Raw genomic sequence first — 25,075 nt, 5'->3', positions numbered from 1 at the left:
TAAGCATCCAGTTACATAACAAAAGTAGCATTAATCTGTATTTGTTATCAGAACTCCAGCTGTGGAGTCAGTATTTGGTCTAATTATTCAGATGCTGTTTAAGAAACGTGTCCCACACCAGCCGACCTGAGTTTGGCACAAGGCCCTGGCTCCTGCCTCCAGCTTCCTGCTGATACAGACTGCTGGGAGTGCGGGGGCATCACAGTGTTGGCTCATGTAGCTGGGTTCCCACAACCCAAGTGGCAGACTGCATGCCTAACCCTTGCTTGGCTTTGACCTAGTCCAGCTCTGGCTGTTGTTGGCATGGGGGGAGGGGGGCAGTGCATTTCTGAATTCTGTCTCTTAAACAACAACAACAACAACAAACAAAGAAAAAACCCACCCCCCAAACAAAAGCCAATTAATTCAACTTCTACTTAATTTAAAAAAATAGTTGTGTAATAATTGAATCTGATTTTTATATTATTTTCTCCACTCCTCCAGAGATGGACTAAATTCAGATTGTGTTATGAACCCCAAAATTACTACTCTAGTAAAACCCCATGTTCAGCTTTTCTTTTTTTTCAGCATTTATTTATTTATTTGACAGGCAGAGTTATGGAGACTTGGGGGAAGTGTCAGATCTTTCATTTGCTGCTTCCCCGTCCACATAGCTGTAACAGCCAGGTCAGGACCAGGCAGAGCCCAGGATCCAGGAATTCCATCTGGATCTCTGGCTACATGGGTAACAGGGCCCCAAGAATTTGGGATATTTGCAGGTTTCTCAGGGACACCAGCAGAAAGGTGGATTAGAAGCAAAACTGAACCAGTACTCTGATAGGGAATGTTAGAGGGTTAGTCTACTGCACCACAAGGCTGTTCCCCACAAGCATATGGAATTTCTGACTCACAGAAATGTAAGGTAAGTTTAAATTGGTTTAAGCCACTGAATTTGTGGTAATTTTTTAACAGCAGCAAACAATCATAGATATTGTTACTGTGTTTCTTTATAATCAATGTATACATTGATTTTGTCTTAAAACTTGACCTCAATTCGACGCTCTTAGTAGAAATGTATCGGGTATACTTTTACTCTTTCCTTAAAAAACAAAACAAAACAAAACAAAAAACCAAGAACAAAACCAAAAATGTTACTGTATGTATAAACCTACCCAACAGTGCAGCAGTTTTACTCTGGTTTTTAAGAGAAAAAAAGAGAAGCTGAGATCTTTACCAGGTTTAAGTTGGGCTGAAGATCAGCTAAAACACAGACCTACTAGTTAAATTAAAAATTTAGATGACCAGTGAGTAACTTTAGTCTAACTGTATGGAACACACAGTATTGTTAAATTCATAACACCATGACTCACTTCTTAGCCCCGGTTTATATTTAAAACCAGATGAGAGTACCTTCCTCGGCTGTTAAATCCAGAAGAAAAGCCGTCTAATTTAAAACCCAACTATTCAAAAAGACCTCGGCAAAGTTGATGTCTGGGCTCTGTTCGCTTCCTCTGGGAGGGAGTTCTAGCTGCTTCCAGGAGGGGCGCTGGGTCTGGGGGCTTCAGCCCCCGCCTGGACCGAGCACCTCTCCTTCCCAGCGGGGCCTCCCGGCGTCGGGGTCCCAGGTGGGCCAGCAAGCCCGTTCTCAACGCCGCCCCACTCTCGGCCGCTTTGGCCCTTCTGGGCTACCGGCTTCCGCAGCGGTCACATGCCTCTGATCACGTGACAGGCACGCCTGTCATTCTAGCGCTGCGGCTCCGACTTCCTCCTGCCCGTAGGATCCTCAACGTCTTCCCGGGGCGGGTTCTTCTTCGCGTTTTGGTCTCCGCGTCTCCCGCCACTACTCAGTCCTCCAGACCTGGAAGGAGACCCCGAAGTCTCCCCCGACTCGTCTCCCCGGCCTTGCCGTGGCCCCGGCGCCCCACACCGCCGCACCCTCTCTTCCACCTTGGGGTGCGTTGTGGGGGTCCTGGGCTTGTTTTTCTGCGGCGCTCGCCCAGGTGAGGCTACCTTTGCGGTTTCTCGGGCTTTCGGTCTACGTGCTGCTTGTCGCTGCGCGTCTCCTCCTGGCTTCCTCTTTCATTCAAGGCCAGAACCGGGCTTACGAAGCAGGCGGAGTCTTCCCTGCAGGGGAAAGGAATGTGAGGGGGCGCTGGCCGGGTGGGGATGGGTAAAACGTGTACGCTCCCCAGGGTTGGCCACGGCCCTGGTCTGTTGGAGAACCTAGCGCGCGTGGGTTACCGACCCGGGGTCTGGAAAGGCTGCTGGGCCCGAGCTTGCTTGTTGTAGAGTTCCAGACTGACCCGGACAGGGCCTGTTCCGCCTGGGCCCCGCCAGCCTATCCAGTCCCTGCTTGCTTAGGCAGCAGATCCTCAGATGAAGAGATTATGTTCCAGACTAAGGTCATTGGGAACCCGCCTTACAACTCCTATGATTTTAGCTGCTTGCGGCCGGTTCGTGAATTGATAGTTTGCAAATGGGACCCTATGTTTTGTGTCGTAATAAAAACCACTGTGTGAGTGGCTTGTTATTGTAGGCGCTTGTCTTCAGACAGGAGTCTCTGTTGGCTGCGCTTAAAATTGTGAAAGACATTTGTTGCAAAATTTTCCTCCAAAACTGTCGTTGAAAATGCTGTGAATTTTGATTGACAAGGAAAGCTTTGCATTGTGAGAAATTGGTTTCTCACTGTGTGTTTTAACTTGAACCAACAATTGTAGACTTGTAGAAAGACCTTATCATTTTTAATTTCGGAAAATGATGATTAGTAGTCATAAATAAAGTAATGGCCCTTATCTGTCAGGATTACCTGACAAAAAGGTGGAAGTTGATCCAAATTGTATGTTTAAAATAAATTAAAACATTTTTTTTGAGTTGTCTACTTTTAATCATATGATTTCTGATGTAGATATTTTAAGAGATTACCCATAAAATCTTATAATATTGGTGACAGCTTACAAAACCTTTCCTGGGAAAAGAAAAGCCGCTAGGAAACACACTTGTAAATCTGCACAGTTGGGGAAGATTTGGAATCTAGTGAATGGCAGTGTTTTTTAACTTACGACAGCTGTAAAAAGTAATAACCCCAGGTATTCTTTTTCCCTTTTTCTTAAATCTAAGTTGAAGGTCTTTTTGAAGAACATTCGAGGTTGTAACACTTAAATGACCAAGATGGATATCCGAGGCGCTGTGGATGCTGCTGTGCCCACCAACATCGTTGCTGCCAAGGCTGCAGAGGTTCGCGCCAACAAAGTGAACTGGCAGTCGTATCTTCAGTGAGTACCAATTTTCTGTGAATCACGGTTCATCATGTGCTTTTGCATCAGGCCTCTTCATGGTCATGCTTCTATGAGGGCAGTGCTGGAAAGGCGCTCATAAATGTGGAAGAAACATTTCCTCCTTAGAATAATTTTTTTTTTTTTTTTTTTGGTCTCGGAAAAGGTATTGTGGTGGAGGCAGCTGGGCCTCTAATGGCAAAGTGGAGTTGCACCTGGCACATTTGAGCTTCTCTGTTAAGAAGTACTTCTTGATTGAGTAGGAATCATGGGTGGAATGTTTACAGGCTGCGGAAGGAGGAGGGGGTGATGGATAAAGTCAGCCAGGGTCTTTTAGCATGGCTTGCGGGTTCATGTGGGAACCAATGGTGTTGCTGAATGACTCACGGGACTAAGAAGTGTGCATGTTGGAGTTGTTGGGATCTGGGTTTGAATTTTGATTCTCTGTTGAAAGAGCGGTCTTAAAACAAATCACTTAATTTCCCTGAGATTCAATTAAGCAAATGTGAAATGGGGATAAATACTGCCTTGACTCCATTTAAAATATTTTGATTCTTTTCCTTCCTGGTATGTATTAAGATTTAGCCTAGAGCTAAGGAAGTGGAAAGGCTGATTACCTGGTGTGGGTGGTTAAGTATGCATATGCATTGAAAAGTTACATTCTGCTCCAGAAACTGTATAAGCATTACATGTTAATTCAAAATTGAAGAAAAAAAGAGTTTAGTGTTCTGGTGTTTCTGTATCCTGTATTTATCTGTAAAATGAGCATTTGTTTATTTTTGACCATATTTTATTCTTTCATATTTATTTTGTTCTATTCACAATATAATGACTTACTAAGGAAGTTTAGCTCAGCTTTGCATGTGTTTTGAAAAATAAATTGGGGAATCTTGTTTTTATATTCAGTAGTTTGTTTTCCAGTATAAGGGACATACATTACACAAAAACAATCCTTTTCATTTCTATTAATTTAGGCGCTTTCAAACGTGTCTACTATCTTGACAGTTCTGAAGCAACTCCTGCCCTTCAACCCCCAGCAGGATTTGGTGCTAAAAAAAAGATACAGAGTACTAAAGGAACTCACATAGCTGCAGGGAAATCAGATGTATAAACAAGTCATTTTTAAAAAAGATTTATTTTTTATTGGGAAGTCAGATATACAGAGAGGAGGACAGAGAGGAAGATCTTCTGTCCGCTGATCCACTCCCCAAGTGATCACTCCTCAGTGGCTGGAGCTGAGCCAATGCAAACTCAAGAGCTTGGAGCCTGGAGCTTCTTCTGGGTCTCCCACATGGGTGCAGGGTCCCAAGGCTTTGGGCCGTCCTTGGCTGCTTTCCCAGGCCACTAGTAGGGAGCTGGACAGGAAGTGGGGCCACCGGGATTAGAACCAGTGTCCATATGGGATCCCAGTGCAAGTGCCTGCAAGGCAAGGACTTGAGCCACTAGGCTACTGCGCTGGGCCCTAAACAGATCATCTTTATTCAGTTCAGGTAATAGAAAGATATCCAGGGTCTGATAGGTATATAGAGAAAAGACAGCAAATGCAGCCGCAGGAAGATTGCCTGGTGAGAACAGTCCTTAACCTGATATTTAAAGGAGAGTGTGTATTTAGCCATGTGACCACAGCAGCAGCATGAGCAAAGGCAGGGAAGGAAAAGCATCACGCTGAGTGGGAAGTGCTTCATGTTTTAGAGGGAGGCAATAGGGAGGCGGGAGAGACAGCCAGGGTCCGGTTGTAGAGCTCCTGTGTACCATTGGAAGGCTTCTGGATTTGATACTTTTCGAAGTGATTCTTAAGCTATAGTTGATGTAAAGACTATTGAGGGCGCTCTTTGTGCAAAGAAGATGAAAATGCTAAGTTGAGGTCTTCATCATCTCCAGTAGGGCTCAAAAGAGTGAAGTTTTAAAGTCCCTGATTGCTGGAAACTATTAACGTTCGTGGTTGATACCAGATGATGAGATTTGATTCTTGTGTGGATTGTCATGTCTTCAGTGTAAAGGCAGGAGGAAGCTGTAGATTGAAATGCATAGAATTGTACTGGGTAGAATTTATAGAAGTGGGCCCGGCACAATGGCCTAGCAACTAAAGACCTTGCCTTGAATGCATGAGGATCCCATATGGGTGCCAGTTCTAGTCCTGGGAGCTCCATTGCCCGTCCAGCTCCCTGCTTGTGGCCTGGGAAAGCAGTCAGAGGACGGCCCAAAGCCTTGGGACCCTGCACCCATGTGGGAGACCTGGAGGAAGTTCCTGGCTCCTGGCTTCGGATCGGCACAGCACCGGCCGTTGCAGTCACTTGGGGAGTGAATCATCCGATGAAGATCTTCTTTCTGTCTCTCCTCCTCTCTGTATATCTGACTTTGCAATAAAAATAAATCTTTTTTTTGTTTATTTTTATTTATTTATTTAAATTTCATTTTATGACACAGTAAAAAGAACTTATAGAAGTGGGAAAGTCTTTGATGTGTGTGGGTAAAAGAGAAATCTGGAATTACTCATTTCCAGTTAAGGAAATGGATTGATTATTGGTTGAGGACAAGAGAAGGATTGCTAGTTCTTTGTCCATTGCTTTCTGTGTAGTTATTAAAATCCCTTGTGAAATTAGAGGTCTGAGCTGTGTGCCCTAGTTTGTTTATCTCAGAGTGTAGTGCATTTAGACTAGAGGACAAGGAGTTTATTGTTTTTAAGTCTAAATGTGTTTATAGTCCAAACAGAATGGTATTGTTGATCATAAAACACTGACTGGTACAACTTTGCAACTTTCCTATTTGGAGCATTTTTAGTTACAGGAGTGTTTAAATTGCTTTCTCTGGTTTCTTTTATCAGTGGGCCTCTATACCTCATATTTCCTCTTTTCCCTATTTCTATTTATTCTATTGTCCAGCTCACAAGTTTCTTTTATATATAAAACTCCTCCATTCTGCGGGTGTTTAAGAAGAGTTCACCAAATGTAAACCGTGTGTACCTGTTAAATATGCTATTTAACATATTGAGTGGGGACACTGGTGGGTGTGAAACAGCCCTCTGCTGAAAGAGCTTACAGATTGTTGGGGTTGGAACTGACAGATAGCTCATCCCATCACCATCCATCAATGAAGTCAGTAATAACGTGCTAAACAGCTGAAGAAAGCAGAAATACGGACAGATAGTGCATTGATAATTTCTGAGTTTGTTTTCTTGTAACACAGGAATGGATAGACAGTAGAAAACTTTGGGTTACTTTTTTTTTTTTTTAAGTAAGGATTTAAGCAGGGGGAAGTTGGCTGCCTTCTCTACTGGTTTTTCAAGGTCACATTACAACTTTGTTTCTGTTTGGTGCTGAGTGAATCTGTTTTGGTTTTTCAGTCTGCTGGAGCCTGGGATGGGAGTTTTGTCCAAAACACAGTGGCCTCCTATAGTTTTTATTTAATACTACCAAGGAAAGAGAAGAAAAATCTGGAAATTTTCTGTTAATTTGTTCCCAGTGGTTATTTATTTCTCAGTGAACAAAGCATTGCATTCTTGCTTTCCAGGGGGCAGATGATTTCTGCTGAAGATTGTGAGTTTATTCAAAGATTTGAGATGAAAAGAAGTCCTGAAGAGAAGCAGGAGATGCTTCAGACCGAAGGCAGTCAGGTGATCCATATGCATACTATACCATGAGCACTTTCCCATGTTATTAAGAATTCTAGAAAAATCTTAATGACGGTATGATATTGCATGGTAGGTATGCCCTAATACCTAACTAAAAATCCGTTTACTAGAAAACATTTAAGCAATTCCCAATTTCCTTTTGTATTTTTTCTTTGAATAAAAATGTTATATTGAAAGTGTGTACATCACCTTGTATATATTTGAGTACTCTCTCAGCAGAACTTTCCAGAAGGTAACTGTTTCAAAATGTACAAGGTTTTAAAAAAATTGCTTAACTTTTTTTTAAAGAAATTTTTTTCCACTTTAGTTCTTACGAATGATGTTTGGAATGCCTAATGTTTGATTCATTAAGTTAAAAGAGATACTACTCTGACTATATATAGTTGAATTTCTTTCCCATTTTTCTGTCCTCTTTTCACTTTTATCCGTAGTTTTGATAAATCTTGATTGATTTAGACAATCTTTTTTTTTTTTTTTTAATGATCTTAGTTGATTAGGGTACAAAGGGTCAAGGGCTATAGGAAAGTGGGTAATACCATTGTTTCCACACTAATATCATCACTTCTTTTCCCCTGAATCTGGGGTCAGGGGAGAAACAAAGGGAGAAGCCCCACCCAGCCTCCCACCCATCCCAGGTCCCTGATGTGAGGCATGCTCCGAGGGTCCTGCTCAAGTTTCGATAGTTCAACAGTTCTGGATTGCTGCCAATCTTGCTGTTCCAAGCACGACGACATTTATTCATAATCCACTGGCTGACATAGTCTCTTCATGGTTGGGGTTCTGAGATCAGCAGTTCAGTTGGAGGAATCTCCAAAGAAACTTCATCTGAGGTGATCCCAGACCTGATTCTTGTGTATGCTTGCCAGTACAGGGTCTGGCACAGTCCGTCGCCCCAGTCAGCTTATGCACATGCCGATCGTTGCAATTGCTGGGTCAGTTCTGTTTCCAGCCCTGTCTTCCACGCGAACCGATGGTTGTTGTAGTCCGGCCCAATCCTGCCTACTTCATACTCAGCCCTCATGCAAACCAGTGGGAGCTGCCTAGTTGGGTGACTCCCTATAACCCTCAGCAGGCCTGCTCCTTACCCTGGTTCCCCTGCATGCCAGTATGTACTGCAGACTTGTTCAGTCTGTCCCACATCCCATTTAGCTCTCATGTGTGTCAGTGGGCAATGAAGCCTATTTCAACCCAAGCAACCTACTATCCACCCCATACACATACTGGCAGCCACCCCTGCCCCAGTCCTAGTTTTGCTGTTCTGCAGTGAGAGTGGTAACCCAATAGGGAGGTGCCCACTATCTCCCTACTAGGCCACTCTTACTCTCTGATTATGCACTCTCCTGGTGGTTCTGCAGTTTAACTTGACAGATTAAGCCTCCAGCGCCAGCCTCTGCCAACTGATGCGGCTGGAAAGCCCAACCAACCCTCACCCACTTTGATTTTTGCTTGCACCAGTTGGATCAGTCAGCCCAACCTGGTTTTTCCCTTATCTAGCTCACATGAGGCCCACAAGTGTTGTAGCCCTGCCTGGTCTGGTCTGCCCCCATCCCAACTCATGCTCTCCAGTGGGAGTGGTTGTCCAGCAGGGGAGCCCACATTCCCCCTGCTGGCTTTCCCCCCTCACCCCTTGGTTCTCACATGTGCCGTTTGGGCGCTGCAACCACATCTGGTACAGCTCACCCTACCTTGGCATTCTGTAATGTGCACTGATTTGTGTAGTGACCAATCCCGGGCCGACCCACACTCTATTCTGGTGCTCAGATTCGCCAGTGGGTGATGTGGACGGGTTCAACCTGGTCTGCCCCCCACCTATGCCATATGTATGCCGGTGGGTATCTTTCTCTGGCCTGGTCTGGGTTGCGCACTATCGTGGCTCACCTATAGGGACTGTGTTCTGACAGATGAGTTTCTGATTTAGAACAATCTTTTTACATTGAAAAATTATTAATGTTTTCCATATTTGTTGCAAATATTGTTTCCTTCTTAACTTTTTATTTGTAAGATTTATTTATTTTTATTGGAAAGGCAGATTTACAGAGAAGAGACAGAGAGAAAGATCTTCCATCCTCTGTTTCACTCCCCAAATGGCTGCAATGACCAGAGGTGAGCCTATCTGAAGCCAGGAGCCAGGAGCTTCTTCTGGGTCTCTCACGTGGGTGCAGGGTCCCAAGGCTTTGAACTGTCCTCAAGTGCTTTTCCAGGCCATAAGCAGGGAGCTGTATGGGATATGGAGCAGCTGGGACACGAACTGGTCACATGAGATGCCAGTGCATGAAGGTAGAGGATTAGCTAGTTGAGCTGTCATGACAGTTCCACCTTCTTTACTGTTTATCTTTGAGTTGTTTTGGACTTTTTCACATAGAGTTGTTTATGGAGTTACATATGTTGAGATTCTACCTCCTTCTGAGATACATGTAGCAGAAAGATGGGAAAATGTTATTAAATAAAAGAAATAAAGCACTTTAAAATTTATTTTTTTATTTTGATTGGAAAGCCAGATTTACAGAGAGAAGGAGAGACAGAAAAATCTTCCATCTGCTGATTAACTTTCCAAGTGGCTGTGATGGCCAGAGCTGAGCCAATCCAAAGCCAGAACCCAGGAGCTTCTTCTGGGTCTCCAACATGGGTGCAGAGTCCCAAGGCTTTGGGCCATCCTCAGCTGCTTCCCATGCCACAAGCAGGGAACTGGAGGGGCTGTGTAGCAGCCGGGATATGAACCGGCACCCATATAGGATGTGGGTGCATGTAAGGCAAAGACCCTAGGTTACAGTGCTGGGCCCTGTAAAGATTATTTTTGTGGCTTTTAAAAACAATTGAATCATTTTCCATTTAATGAATGAATCATAATCCCTTCATGTTTTAGTCCCTCTGCTATAAGTAGACATGTGTTGGACATTCATGTTTCTTCACAACAGATTCTAGAAATGTAATTATCAATCAGCTTGAGTGTTTGTGATATTTTGATGTATGTCTGGAAGATGTTTGATTTTTAAAGATTTAGTTTATTAAAAAAATGTTTTCCCATCATATATATATATTTTAAAGATTTGTTTATTTTGTATTTGAAAGGTAGGTTTATGAAGAGAAGGAGAGAAAGAAAGAGTCAGTCTTCCATCCATGGTTTATCACCAAAATGGCCAGAGTGGCAGAACCTGAACTGATTGAAACCAGGAGCCAGGAGTTTCTTCTGGGTCTCCCACATGGGTGTAGGGGCCCGAGGACTTGAATAATCCTCCACTGCTTTTCCTTTCCATAAGCAGGGAGCTGGATTGGAGGTGGAACGGCTGGTCCTAGTGCTGGCACTTGCCAACTAATGCTGCAGCAAAGTCTGACCAGCCTGTACCTACTCTGGCACATGTAGATTTGGCAACAGTGGATACAGTCACTTAGCCCAGCCTGGCTTTCCCGCTAACCTAGCTCGCTTGCAGGCTGACGTGTTTTTAGGCCTGCACAGCTTGGGCTACCCCATGTCTCAGCTTTCACACTCGCCAGCAAGAGCAGTGGCCCAGCACGGGATTCCCACACAGCCCCTCTACCAGACTTGACACCCCCTCAGCCCGCCCCCCCCATACCTAGGATGTTACACGTGCTGGTGGGTGCTGTGACCCAGTCATGTTTACCTTACGTCAGCATTTGGTGGCAGGTGTTGCAACCTGGCTTGGCCTCACCTGTCCCCGATTTGGTGGGTGCTGCAGCCTAGTCCAGCCCAGCCAGACCTTAGTTCTGGCTCTTATGTGAACTGGCTGGTGTTGTGGCCCCACCCAGCCTTTCTTGTACTGGCTCTCAGATCTGCCCGCGGGTGTTATGAACTGGCCCAGCCTGGCCTGCCCCCAAACCTGGCCCATGTACCATAACCTGGCCTGGTCTGGGCTGCTTGCAGGTTCCATTCTTGCACTCATTTGCAGTGACTGCATCCTGACAGAGGAGTTTTCTTTTCTCTGTTTCTAGTTAATTCTGATGTTTATCTTGAGATGTCTTCCCACAAAATCTTGTATTTACTATGAAGACTTCCGATAGGTCTGATCTAGTTAAGTAATTCAGATGAACTCCGTCTCAAAATTTTGAGAAAATGCTCCTTTTAACAGTGTCAATGTATGAACATGAATGTAACGACAGTGACTAACATAAAAAAAAAAAATTTTTTTTACCTCTTATGCACCCATAGTGACTACTTCTTTATTTTTTTTAATGACTTTACATTTCTGTGGAAGTGTTGATGCTGTTCTTCCTGATTTGTTAGATTCCTTTCTGTGTATATTCATAAGGTTCTGTGTGTGTCTTATTTCCCTAGCCTGTTGCTTGAATTTTGAACTCGGTTTAGGGAATTCTTTGCCACATTGAAGTGCAAATTGTGCAATCAAATCTATTCCCTTTTTTCCTTTGTAATGTTTGATGTCCTTTTTTGAAAAAGTTTCCTCACCCCATGTACATACACACCAGAAGGTCCATCTCATTTGGTAGACTAGGCAACCATGAGTATTGAATCCTTAACATTTGCAGGTAACACTGGGAGAAGAGTGTTGTTAAGTCAGGATAGTTCTCTTAAGAAGTTAAACAGTTCTTTCTTAACTGCAGTAGCAGGTGTAATGGGTCTTTTTTTTTTTTTTTCCATGATACACTTTTAGGTATCTTGCCTTTTTAGGGCAAGGATTTCCCCCTTTTCCTCCCCTTTGTATTTCCTGCCTTTTTTCCCTCAGGTGGTGGGCCTTTTATGTGTTGATGCCAGGAAATTATCTTTTATCCAAACAGAATGGCAGTGTATCCAAAAGGAAGAGTTTGTAAAGAAGTACCACAGATAATTTATGTATATATGTTTTTTTGCTGGAAGAAATGGAAAAGTTTCCATCTTAATACTATGACTAAAAATAAAATGCCATTTTATTACTGTTAACTTTTTAAATGATGTGACTGCTATAGATACTAATTTTGTAATTTTTTTTAAGATTTATTTATTTATTTGAAAGGCAGTGGGAGAGAGTTATGCATCCACTGGTTCACTCCCCTGATGGCCATAATGGCTGGAACTGGACCAGGTGGAAGCCAGGAGCTTCATCTGGGTCTCCTACATGGGACAAAGGCCCAAGCAGTTGGGTCATCCTCTGCTGCTTTCTCAGTTGCTTTAGCAGGCAGCTGGATCTAAGTGGAGCAGCCAGGACTTGAACTAGCACCCATATGGGATACTAGCCCTGAAGGCAGCCTCTTTACCCATTTTACAACAGCACTGGCCCAGTCTTTTCGGTTTTGTTGTTTATAATGGTCACCAGACTTTCTGTCTGTTAAAGACATGGCTTGTATTACATTCATTTGTTACTGAGGATTTGTTGAATAAATACTGAATGACATGTTTTTGACTTTATATTGTTTTAGGGTAACTTTAAAAGCTTGTCAACGTTTGATTCCCAACTTATGCTTGTATGGTGTTGCATGCATAAAGCCATATTTGAAGGGGGACTGAATGGGTTTTGTGGGATAGTTTTGATTTTATTTCTGTTTTGATAAGTTTAGTTTAGAACAAGATGCAGTTCCACTGCCCTCAGAGATTCTTACATGAGGTCTTGATTGGCCGATGGAGGCCATCTATAACTCAGTCTTAGTCTCACAATGATAGGTAACCTGTTGCCAGTTCCAGTTTCTTTTATTCTCTTCCTTCTCTCCTTCTCTTTCTCTTTTTCTCCTCTTCCTCCTCCTTGTTGTGTAAAAGCCAAAGTGACAGAGAGGGATTTTCCAGTTACTGGTTCACTCCTCAAGTGTCAACAATGGCTATGGCTGAGCCAAGCCAAAACCAGGGCCTGCAACTACATCCTGGTCTCACGTGAGTTGCAGGGGCCCAAGCATTTAGGCCACTTCCCGATACTTTCCCAGTCATATAAGCAGAGAACAGATTGGAATTGGAGCAACTTACCCAAACAGGCATTCCAACATGGAACAGCAGTATTACAGGCTGCAGCTTAACTCACTGTACCACAGCATCAATTCTTAGTTCCCATTTTTATTGTTTTGCGGTTTGATATGTTGTAGGAAGGAGGCAAGACAAAATCTTTTTTTTTTAAGGTTTCCATTTTTAAAGATTTATTTTATTTGAAAGGTAGATTTTAGAAAGAGAAGGAAGGATAGAGAGAAAGAAAGAGATTTCTTCCATCCATTGGTTTACTCTCCCAATTACCGTAAAGGCTGGAGCTGAGCCAGATCTGTAAAGGCTGAGCTGATCCGGAGCTAGGAGCCAGGAGCTTCTTTGAGGTCTCTGAAGTGGTGGAGCATCCCAAGGATTTGAGCCTTCCTCCCCTGCATTTCCTGCCAGTAAGCACAGAGCTGGATCAGAAGTGGAGCAGCCTGGACATGAACTGATATCCAATGTGATGCCAGTGCCACAGGGCAGAGGAACACCCTCCTGTGCTGGCCCCAAGACAAGTCGTTTTGATTCCAGTTTTCAGTATGCAGACATACATGTACAAAATAAGATATAAAGTAGAATATTCAAAATGAATTGCAACTTTTGATTGTCTGTAAGCTCACTCATTCTAATGAGTAATTGAGTTGATAGTAGCTAATCTATTTAAAAATAGTAAAGATTTGGAGAGTGATTACTAGATATGATGAAAACCTTCATGCAAATCATAGTGGATCTTCATGTACTTTACCATATTTCAGAAAGTTTGTAGGGGTTCAGTGCGGGGGCTCAATAGGCTAATATGGGTGCTGGTTCTAGTCCCGACTGCTGCCCTTCCTGTAGGGGAAAGCAGTAGAGAATGACTCAAGTCCTTGGGCCTTGGCACCCATGTGGAGACATGGAAGCAACTGCTGGCTCTAGGCTTTGGATCGACTCAGTTCCAGCCATTGCAGCCATTTGGGGAGTGAACCATTGAGTGTAAGATCTCTTTCTGCCTCTTCTCTCTTAAATCTGCCTTTCAAAGAGAAATAAAAAAATACTAAAAAAAAAAGTATGTGAAAAAATGGGATTAAGAGACGATGCAAGGAACAGTGTGGTGTGGATAAGCTTCCCCTGTGAAGCCGACATGTGATGCTGGTTAGGATCCTGGCTGCTCCACCTCTGATCCAGTTACCTTCCTCTGTTTTTTTTTTTTTTTTTTTTTAAGGATTGATTTATTTATTTTTCATTGAAAAGGCAGATATGCAGAGAGAGGGAGATACAAAAAGATCTTCTGTCCACTGGTTCACTTCCCACATGGCTGTAACATCAGGAGCTGACCTGATAGGAAGCCAAGAGCCAGGAACTTACTCTGGGTCTCCCATGCAGCTGCAGGGTGCCAAGGCTTTGGGCCACCCTTGAGTAGTTTCCCAGGCCACAAGCAGGGAGCTGGATGGGAAGTGGAGCAACCAGGACACAAACTGGCTCCCCTATGGGATCCTGGCACAGGCAAAAGGCAAGAATTTAGCCGTTAGACCACCATGCTGGGCCCCCAGCTCCCTGCAAATGCTCTGGAGAAGGCAGCAGAAATGAGGTTCTCAGGCCCCTGCCACCCACACAGGTGCCCTGGGTAGAGATCTGGATGCTGGGTGTGCTTTGCCCCACTCCATCTATCTTGCCGTTAGGATGAGCCTGGGGGTGGAAGTTCTGCCTATTTTTACATCCTTTTCTCTCTGAAACTCTGCCTTTCAAAGAAACAAATCTTTTTCATTCTAAGTGACCTGTTTTGACACTCCCTCGTAATTTCCTCTAATTAGTATCTAACTTAATGTTATTTGTATCAATTTATGAAAGAAAAATGTTTTACTGAAGTTAAACTAAAATGTTTATTTTGGAATGGAAACTAATTAATTTTTTTTTTCTAGTGTGCTAAGACCTTTATAAACCTGATGACTCACATCTCGAAGGAACAGACAGTGCAGTACATCCTGACCATGGTGGATGATATGCTGCAGGTAGGCGAGTCGAACTGCTGTTGCTCATGTCATCTATTTCCGCATCGCACAAAACCAGCATGTTTGTATTGCAAACTTTCACTTTTGTAAGCATTGGTTCTTTAATCAGGTGTTATAATCACGTACTTTTCAAAATTATGTGAATTGCGATTTGCTAATGGCAGATAAGATGGAAATGCTTGCACGTATTTCAGGATATCAGTAATCAACATGTAGCTTTTCTTGAGACACCTTAGTTTTTAATGAACATGAACAGAATTGATGAATCACTTAAGCCTTTCTGGATGCTCTGTGTATTTATACATACGGCTTCCTCTCTTTGAATTAGTCAACAGATTTTGGTGCCCCTATGTTCTAGGCCAGTACCTGACTCTAAAGGGTTGATGTGTTTTTTTCTTTTAAGAACAGTTTTGCTTATTATCTGCAACTTTTCCATTTGTACAAGTTTTCTGTTTATTTTGTTGTCTCTGAATGCATGGGGGGTTCCTTTGTTCATGATTTTGTGTTTTATACTGGAGCCAAGTCTAGGCTGAGACATGTGCAGAGCAGTTCCTATTTTTACAGTTGCTTTAAATTTATAAATTTTCTTTGGGAGAAATAATGTCTTATTATAGTGAATTTTTCTTCAAACAAGGAGAATCTTTCTGTTTGCTGAAAGTATTTGAATCTCCAGGGGGGTTGTCATGTTTTTACATAAAGATTTTCAATATTTTTTAAGTTTTTGCCTGAGTATCCTGTCTTGTTACTGCTGTAAGCAGTATTTCTCTTCTGTTATACTTGTTATTTTTTCTATTTGTGTGAAAGCTGATCATTTCTGGATGTGAATTTTGTGACCTGATGAATTTATTTTATGATTAGATTATATCCGCCCCCCCCCCAGGATTTATTTTCTCCTTGATAGAATTACAGAGAGAGGGAGAGATAGAGTTATCTTCCATTTGCTGGTTCACTCTCCAAATGGCTATAATGGCCAGAGCTGAGCCAGTCTAAAGCTGAGAGCCAGGAGCCTCTTCCCACTGTCCCACATGGGTGCAGGGGCCCAAATCCTTGGACCATCCAATACTGCTTTCCCGGGCTATGCAAACAGAAGTGGAGCAGCCAAAACTAGAACTATTGCCCATGGGGGATGCTGGTGCTTGCAGGTGGAGTGTTAGGGTGCTATGCCACTGCATCAGCCCCAATTGAATGATCTTTTAATATACATAAAGGCACTTTCTGCAGTTAGATATTTTGCTTTTCTCAATCTTATGTTTCTAATTTTATTATTTTGTTCTTTGTTTTTCTTCATGGATATAGCTACCAGTGTTATACTTGTTCCATAAAAAGATCTTAAGAAGGGGTCCAGTGCAATGGTTGAGTGGCTAAATCCTTGCCTTGAGTACACTGGACTCTCATATGGGCACCGGTTTGTGCCCTGGCTGCTCCACTTCCCTTCTAGTTCCTTGCTTATGGCCTGGGAAAGCAGTTGAGGATGGCTCAAAGCCTTGGGACTCTGTACCCATGTGGGAGACCTGAAGGAAGCTCAGCAAACGCCATTGCTGCAGCCTGGGGAGTGAAACAGTGGATGGAAAATCATTGTCTCTTTCTCACCTTCTCTCTCTAAATCTGCATTTCCAATAATAATAAGTGAATCTTTTTAAAAAAGAAAAAAAACTTAAAAGGGGAATGGTAAAATGGTGTAGTGAACTGAATCTCACCCTGTGGTGTTGGCTTCCCATCTGGGCACAGTTCTAGCCTTGGCTGCTCCTCTGCTGATCCAGCTACCTGTTTATAGACTGGGAAAGTAGTAGGGGATGGCTTGGGTGCTTGGGTCCCTACACTCATGTTGGGGACCTGAAAGAAACTCCTGGCTTCACATTGGCGTAGCTCTAGCTATTGCAGCCTTTTGGGGCGTGAACCAGCAGATGGAAGATCTGTGTCTTCTTTCTGTCTGTAACTTTGCCTCAAATAAAAACAAAACAAAATAAAACATTACGAAATTTTCCTTCATTTGCTATGTTGTGCAACAGTTTATTTACCATTGGGACTATCATGACTTTAAAGGCTTGATGAAGTCCTGGTTTAACATGTTTGAACCAGGCTGTTTTGTTGTGGAGATTTTTCTTTTCCTTTGATAGCTTTCTGTGTGTTTTTTTCTACAGATATTAGTTATCTAAGCCTTTCATCTCTAATGGTGACAGTTTTGATAATTTATAGTTTTTCAGGAAAATATTTCATTGAGATTTTTTTCTGGAAAATACAGTATTTTAATTCAATCTCATGTTAATTGTTTTGTTATTTCAGTCTTATATACCTCATATTCTTTCTTCTCTGCTTTAATATGCCTTTTCAAATTAACTTTAATAATAGTTTGTTTTTAAAGGTTTCTTTTGACGTTCAAGGTTTCTATCTTTGTGGCTTTCCTCTGCTCGTGCCAGGAATTTGGGTGATCTACAAAGGCTTACAAAGCTCAGAAGTACTCCTCGCTCCTTGCAGTGAGGTGCTGTTGGTTTAGAGGATGATTTTTCTTTTGGTAGGAGGAACTTATGTTTGCTTTGACATTTAGGGGATGGTTCTGATTTTGTTTTTTCCTTTTGTTTCTTCCTCTCTTAATCACCCAGTCTCCTTTTTTTCACTTCGTTCGTTCTCTGAAGTGATACCTTTCCAAGGTTACTGTCTGCTTCTTGTAGTCAGTGCCCTCGTCTACTACGAGATTTTCTTTTCCCAATTCCTTTATAGTCAGGACCTTTTTTTGTTGTTTTTTGCTGATTGCAGACCTCTTCCATTGCCAGTAGCCTTCTGCTGTACACATTTTCCACATCTACTGTACTGTCTACAAAGATTTGACGTATGAAAGTATTTTGCTGGGATTTGGTGCTAATTTTATTTTATTTTTTTAAATGAAGATTTACTTATTTTGCTTTTGAAAGTCAGAATTAGAGAGAGACAGAAGGAGAGGCAGAGGGGTATTTTATCTGCTGTTTTATTTTTCAAATGACTGCCACAGCCAGAACTGGGCCAGTCCAAAGCTGGGAGCCAAGAGATTCTTCCAGGTCTCTCACAAGGGTACAGGGTTCAAACGCCCAATGTCCCTGCTGCTTTCCCAGCCCTTCAGCGGGGAGTTGGATCAGAAGTGGAGCAGCTGGGACACGGACTGGCACCCTTAGGGGATGCTGGCACCCCCGGAGGAGGGTTGGTGTGCGATGTCACTGCACCATCACTGCTAATTTCCTTGTGGTTAACTTAGACACAGTGTTTTTGTGTAGTTTATCTGGTGTTTGTTTACATGTGTTTTGAAGGATCAGTGGAGGATTCAGAGATACAGATTTAGGTAGATGATTCTGTCTTCAGCCACCAGGTTTGTATATTCATTCATATCTCTGTCACTATCTCTTCTATCTCTGTCTCTGTCTCTGTCCCACTATCTGTCTTTGAGAGGAAGAAGAGGATCAGGAAGTGGGAAAGTGTGTGCGAGTATGCCCATCTGCTTGTTTATTCTCCAAATGCTTGTAGTGACCAAATATTGGCCAGGCCAAACCCAATGAGGGTTGCAGGGACCAATGTACTTGAGCCATCTCTGATGGCAGTCCACACTGGCAGGAATCTAGATTAGGATAACCCATCTGAAACAAGGATCTAACTGCAAGCCCAAACACCAGTGTAGAAGAGCACACATTGATGGGACGTGAAACAGAAGACTGAGAAACAGTGCAGTGTCTGTCTGTTCTTTGACAACATTCATTCTGATTAATGATATTTCTTTTTTAGGAAAATCACCAGCGTGTTAGCATTTTCTTCGACTATGCAAAGCGTAGCAAGAACACTGCTTGGCCCTACTTCCTGCCAATGTTGAATCGCCAGGATCCTTTTACTGTTCATATGGTAATTTTGAATTGGTCATGTTCTTAATTTTTTTAAATACATTTTGAGAAGGGAATCTATTTTTAAATATCCTTTTAAAATTTACAGAATAAATTCTGATATTAAGCAAGGAACAGACGTACTGTACTAAGACTGATGAACTGTGGCATTGGCTTCTCTTGTTGGTGCTCAGTAGAGAGGGGTCACTGGAGGATCAGAAGGAGTTAAAGTTTTTAAAATTGTCAAGATGATTTCATTAGCAAAATCTGTGGTGACTTTACACATGTCAACAGCTCTAGCTTGTCTAGAACAGAATTAATCACATTACTATAGAAAAATTAATTTTGCTTTCTGAGCTGATATTTGGCAGCCACAACGTTGAAGAATCTTTTATGGCGTCTGGAGAAGAAGGTCAAGAAAATAAGCCTTTGTGCAGCCGCGTCTTCCTAATTTGCAACATGGAGTGGGCTGCATGCGGACAGCCGCAAGACCTGGGCAGTGTCCTTGTGGATGTTTTTAAGGTTCTCAAATCAAGGACCACTGCCAGGAAAACGTTGTTGAGCATGTGTTCTTTCCCTGCCTCTTACTTCACTCCTGTTACATATCTATCTATATTAATTTATATGCTAGTATATTCATATGTTGTTGACTATATAACATTTATAAGAAGAGAAAAAGGAGGACTCGTAACAATAGAGTGTATGTGAAAGAAAAATTTTTAAAAACTCAGTAACATATTCTTTCAAATTACAGAAACTTGTTTTTGCTACCTGGATTCCTGATTTAAATGTCTCTTAGTATTGTAATATAATTGACAGATTATATTACAGAGCAAGTATGCACTAAGGGCATGATTTATTAGTATTAATCGTGTAGCTAGATTCACATTAATGTTTCATAAAAATTTTCTGTTTTATCAGCCTTTTAAATTTTGAGGGTCAGATTGTTGCTGGTATACTATGCACTGTTGAGAAGCCTGAGCTAAGGAGCAGGAGTGTCAGGTTGCATGTTCCTTTGTCTCCCCTCTGTGTTATGTACTTACTGCTGCTAGTAATATTTTTAGTCTCTGGGTTCCATACAGCAGCCTTAGGAAGTCAGTTGTCTGTCTTGTGAAAGATCAGTTTGTTGAATACTGTATCTCTGAAGTCTCTGTGGTAACTGTATTGAGTGGGTGAAAGGGCTCCAGGACAGCCCTGTAGAGCAGGATTCCACATACATCCGGATGCTCAAGCAAGTGTCTTGCGTTATGGCTTTGGAAGTGCACCTCTGTCAGTTTGGGTCAGCAGCTGTTTGCAAGCATACCAAACATCAGGCTACCAGAACAGGAGTGTGCTTTGAGGTTAGCTCGCCTCAGCCAGCCTTTTCCAGTGATATTATTTGTTGCTGAATAATTGGCAATTTGAAGCACTGATTTAAGAATGTCCCGAAGGAATATTAATTTTTTATTTAAGGAAATAATATTTTACAATGCTTACTTAATGAAAAAAATGGTACTTTTAATTGCTTGAAGAAAATTTAAAAATATTTATGGAGAGAAGGATATTTGCTTATATTTGAGAGAGAGATGAGTATCTAATTGGTGATAAATGGGATATGGATTTGTAAGTATTGGGACACACAAGGGGCTTGGAATGATTGAGATTGGCTGGCAAGTTGTTTGCTGAAAATGCTGGCAGGTTTCATCAAAGTCTGCCTGTAAGAAGAGTTGTTGTGTTCTTTAAATTTTGCTCATGTTAATGAATCCCAGCCCTACTTTTAGAACTCTAAATAATGCAAATCTCATTTGTACATGGAGTCTGAAAATCCAGGGTGATTGCATTGAATTTAGGAATACAGTTGTGGTTATAAGTCGGGTGGGAAGGGTGAGCGGGAGGCAGGGGAAGGGCTGATTTATGAGTACTGTTACTGCTAGGTGGGAGTAAGAAGTTTAGATGTTTAATTGCACAGGAGGGTGACTGTAGATAGTGTTAATGCAGTGGATATTTTGCTATGAAGAAACCAGCTGAATGAGATTTGTGGGTGCTTTGGTTTTAAAGGAATGCTAAAGTTCAAATCAATAATGTATTTGTGTTGGTTGGACAAAGTGTATATGTATGCATATAATGTACATGTGTATGAAACATTACCTCATACCCCCCAAATATGTACAGTTTTTAAGTATATCTGTTAAATTAGAAAAAAATAAAATGGGAAAAATGCAGAGAATGTTATGAAATTCCAAAATGTAGCTAATTTTGGTTTACTATAATGGAAATACTTAAAAATACATTTTCAATGCTTGTATTTCAAACTGTGTTTCTAAGAATGAATTATATAAATTATGATTTTGGGAACAGGTGAATGTTAGAAAAATCGCATAGCAAGGTGGTTACAAATCCTGCACTTGAAAGAAACACAATGAGATTTTTAGAATCAGTAGAGCATTTAAGTGCATTTCTCTTTTGTTTTCAGGCAGCAAGAATTATTGCCAAGTTAGCAGCCTGGGGAAAAGAACTGATGGAAGGCAGTGACTTAAATTATTATTTCAACTGGATAAAAACTCAGCTGAGCTCACAGGTAAAAGGAATTGCTTCTAGTATTTTGAGCAGAATGTTAAGATCTATGTTCTCTTACAGTCTTTTGGTAAATATGTTACTTTTTTTTTTTTTAAGTAATGCCTTTGAACTTGGAAGTTCACTACCCTACTCCTAAGTACAGTAGAATGCGTTCCATTTCTTTCTTTGGCTGTAGTTCAAACTTTCTGTCTTTCCTGCCCCTTCGTGTTTTCCACTCCTGTTTTTCAGAGATCAGGGAGTATCTTCTTTTTATCTTCCTTTTAGATGGCTGCCTAGATTACAGGACTCTAGGTTGGAGGATTTTTTTTTTTTTTGCATTTAATTTTTTTTTTATTTAATTACATTGTATTATGTGACACAGTTTAATAGGTAATGGGATACCCCCACCCCTCCCCACAACCTCCCCCCATGTTGGGTGACTCCACCTTGTTACATAATCACAGTTCAAGCTCAGTTGAGATTCGCTCATTGCAAGCATATACCAAACATAGAGTCCAGCATCTTGCTGTCCGGCCTAGTTCAATGGCTTGTTAGGGAGACCCTTCCCATATACCATCAGCAAAAATTTACATCATTATGGAATTAGTTGGCATAGTAATGAGTAACCAATACCTGAACGTGCCCGATCTCATCTGATCTCGGAAGCTAAGCAGGGTCGGGCCTGGTTAGTACTTGGATAGGAGGATTTTGGTTTTTTAGAGATTTATTTATTTACTTAAAAGCATTACCGAGAGGGAAAGACAAGAGAGGGAATGTGTGTGTGAAAGACTGTTTATTCACTCCCCAAATGGCTGCTATGGCTTAGGCCATATGGATGCCAGGGCTGGGCCAGCCTAAAGTCAGGAGTCAGGAGCTTCCTCCAGGTTTTCTAGTGAGTGACAGGATCCCAAGTTCTTCAGTCACCTTCAGCTGCCTTCCCAGAAGCATTGGTAAGGAGCTGGATTAAAAATGAAACAGTCAGGACTTAAATCAGTGCTCATATGGGATACTGGCATTGCAGCAATGGCTTAACTAGCTATCCTGCATTGCTGGCCCCATAGATTGGATAGCTGAATTGACCTGCACAATTTCACAAGCACTCATGTGAGACTTGTGACAGAGTAAGAGAAGTGGTATAGCCCAAAGAGTGTGCAAGTGAGCTGAGGTGTCAAGAAACTGTAGTTATAGCTTTGGCATGTTTCTCAGGATTAGGAACCACCAACATTTGTGCAAAAAAATCTTTGTTTTGGTAGAGTAATGTGAAAGTTTCTAGTGGAGTTAAGCCTTTTTGGTAATATACCCAGGCCAACTGTCTGTCAACAATACAAAAAAACCAATGACCCTGGGTGCTACCCAGGGAGTTTTATTACTGCAGATAGCACATTAAAGATCAGTGGTCATTCTCCTTGGTTGGCCTTGCTGGTATCCATCAGTAAGCTTGGATCTGCCCCACCCAGTTGCAAGATGAGTCTGTCTGACATAGTAGCTCATTCTCATGATTACACAGCTTTATGGTAGGATTGAATAGTCAGGCTGGAAATTAAGGCATGAAGTCTGCTTATTGGTCATCTTAGTTGTTTCCAGGCCTTTGTAGCTCTACTTTTCCTTGAAAGAAGGAAGTTTGCTGGTGTGACAGCTGGGAAAAATGGAGATTTTTTTCTGTGTTTCCTCTCATGGCTCTTCAGAATGGGGAGAAGACAGGACACTTAGTGTGATTCTGCAGAGGCTTTCTTTTGGGCTACTAGTAAGTAAATGCTATGTGTTAAGATGAGAACTCGTGTGAAAGATGCTCACCAAAGGAATGAAATGAAGATGGGGTGGGCATTATGTAAGTCAGAAAACAAAGAAGAGTGTGAGATTCCAATGTGGGTTGGGTGACGTGAAGAAAGGAGACCAGGAGGAGTAATTTTGCCAGTTGTGTGTTGCCAACTACAGATTATAAAGACTTGTCTATTTGAAAGAGACTTAGCAAGTTGTAGATTGCAGGCAACTTGGCTGGCATTATTTTTATAGATTTTAATTTGTGGCATGAGAGAGAGATGCTGTGACAGTAGATTCACTGTTGGCCTTATTGTTTATTTTTGTGGGGGAGCCTAATTTCCTTTTGTTTTTGGATGGCTATTTATTTATTTATTTGTTTATTTTTAAATTTATTTTTAAAGATTTATTTTATTACAAAGTCAGATATACAGAGGAGAAGAAATAGAGAGGGAGATCTTCCGTCCGATGATTCACTCCCCAAGTGAGCGCAATGGCCGGTGCTGTGCTGATCCGAAGCCAGGAGCCAGGAACCTCCTCCAGGTCTCCCACACGGGTGCAGGGTCCCAAAGCACTGGGCCATCCTCGACTGCCTTCCCAGGCCACAAGCAGGGAGCTCTATGGGAAGTGGAGCTGCCGGGATTAGAACCAGTATCCATATGGGACCTGGGGCACGCTCAAGGCAAGGACTTTAGCCACATGCCACACGTCCGTCTTAACACTGACAGCCGTGCCAGACCCGGACACCAGCACTTGCTGGGCGCTGCCCCCAGCCCCACGGCCACCACCACACTGTACCTTATGTCTGCTGGGAGGCCTGGCCCCTGCTGTCCCGCAGAGCCCTCCCCCTTGCCCCTAGCCTGGGTGTGGCAGCTTCCAGGGCCCCTGGCACAGGGACCACAACGTGTGCATCCCCCACGTGTGGGGGTGAGGGCTGCTGGGAGCAGGTGCCCTCCCCTCCCAGACCCAGGGGAAGCCTTAGCTCTGTGGGGATACAAGGTCTGGGCCCCCAGGGAGGTGGGCACTAGACACTATCCACCTCGTTGCCTAGGAGGTGCATGGGCACTGCTGTTCCCTGGGGACTGGGGAGGGATACCAGTTCTCTGCTAGGAGGCAGTGGGCAGGGGGCCCTGGCCTAGGACTGCTGTATGGGGAGTCTCGGTGGACATCCCATTAAACTTCCACTCTGCAGAAAAAAAAAAAAGATTTATTTATTTATTTGAAAGTCAGAGTTACAGAGAGAGCAAGGAGAGACAGATAGAAATGTTCCGTTGGCTGGTTCACTCCACAGAAAAATGCAATGGCCAGGGCTGGACCAGGCCAAAGGAAGGAGCCAGGAGCTTCATTTGGTTCTCCCACAAGGGTGCAGGGGACCAGCCAGTTGGGCCAACCTTTGTTTCTTTTCCAGGCCATTAGCAGGGATCAGATGTGAAACAGCCAGGGCAGGACACAGTGTTCGTAAAGTTGCCTGCAGCTTTACTTGCCATGCCACAACAGTGGACCCTGGATGACTATTTTAATGTCTTGAACAAAAGTAAATCTTTTTAATGTCAGTGCTGTTAATTTGGTCTCTTTCTGTGCATAGTTTTTAAAGGTATTTTTGTATGAACCATCAGTTTCTAGATTTTACTGTTTGTGAGGTATTTCAAAATCCAAATATTTAAAACATGGAAAGTGGGTATTTGAAAATGAGGTTTCAGATTTCTGTTACTACTTTGAATTGAAGTGCTTAAATGGGAAAGTTTCCCTGCCCCCATTTCCTCCTTTGAAATCCTGTCTCTTTTTATATAAGGTTCACCCTGCTTCAGTGTTACACACTTTCTGAAATGGTGACAGTAAGGGCCTGTTGTGACTAGAGTCATGAACTAAAATTGGTGGGGATGAATATCTGCTACAATATAGTGTCACTAGCTTTGGGGGCACTTTCACCTTCGACTTCTGCTAGTAGAAGTCATGTTTGTATCTTACGTCACAGGTGACTTACTACTTCTGGAATGGTTGACTGGTTGTAACCATGTCCACCAGCTTGGGGGTTGCGGTGGGAGGACATTTCCATCCTCTGAGTAAAAACAAGTATCTCAATGTCTAGAAGACTTCTTGTTAGGACTGAACTGCATTTATTAGATAAATGCCCCTCAAGGCCTCTTCCGTGTCCCTTGAGCACTCTTTCCTGGTCTTTG

General features: G+C 42.5%; 1 protein-coding gene across 2 annotated transcripts in view; it reads left to right on the top strand.

The window, feature by feature from the left end:
• Positions 1–1,705: 1,705 nt before the first annotated feature.
• ATP6V1H (ATPase H+ transporting V1 subunit H) overlaps positions 1,706–25,075 on the top strand; it is a 100,956-nt gene continuing 77,586 nt past the window's right edge. The window contains exons 1-6 of one of the 2 annotated variants that reach the window (XM_058668629.1): positions 1,706–1,979; positions 3,097–3,251; positions 6,762–6,864; positions 14,674–14,763; positions 18,511–18,624; positions 21,055–21,159. In XM_058668629.1, the coding sequence (XP_058524612.1) occupies positions 3,139–3,251; positions 6,762–6,864; positions 14,674–14,763; positions 18,511–18,624; positions 21,055–21,159 (525 nt within the window). In that variant the 5' untranslated portion in view covers positions 1,706–1,979; positions 3,097–3,138. The remainder of the gene's footprint in view (positions 1,980–3,096; positions 3,252–6,761; positions 6,865–14,673; positions 14,764–18,510; positions 18,625–21,054; positions 21,160–25,075) is intronic. The other variant, XM_058668628.1, reaches the window with a different exon arrangement.

This window comes from Ochotona princeps, chromosome 9 (genome assembly GCF_030435755.1).
Source record: "Ochotona princeps isolate mOchPri1 chromosome 9, mOchPri1.hap1, whole genome shotgun sequence".
Lineage (NCBI taxonomy): Eukaryota > Metazoa > Chordata > Mammalia > Lagomorpha > Ochotonidae > Ochotona > Ochotona princeps.
The sequence above is the reverse complement of the archived record's forward strand: the minus strand, read 5'-3'. Positions and strand labels throughout refer to the sequence as shown.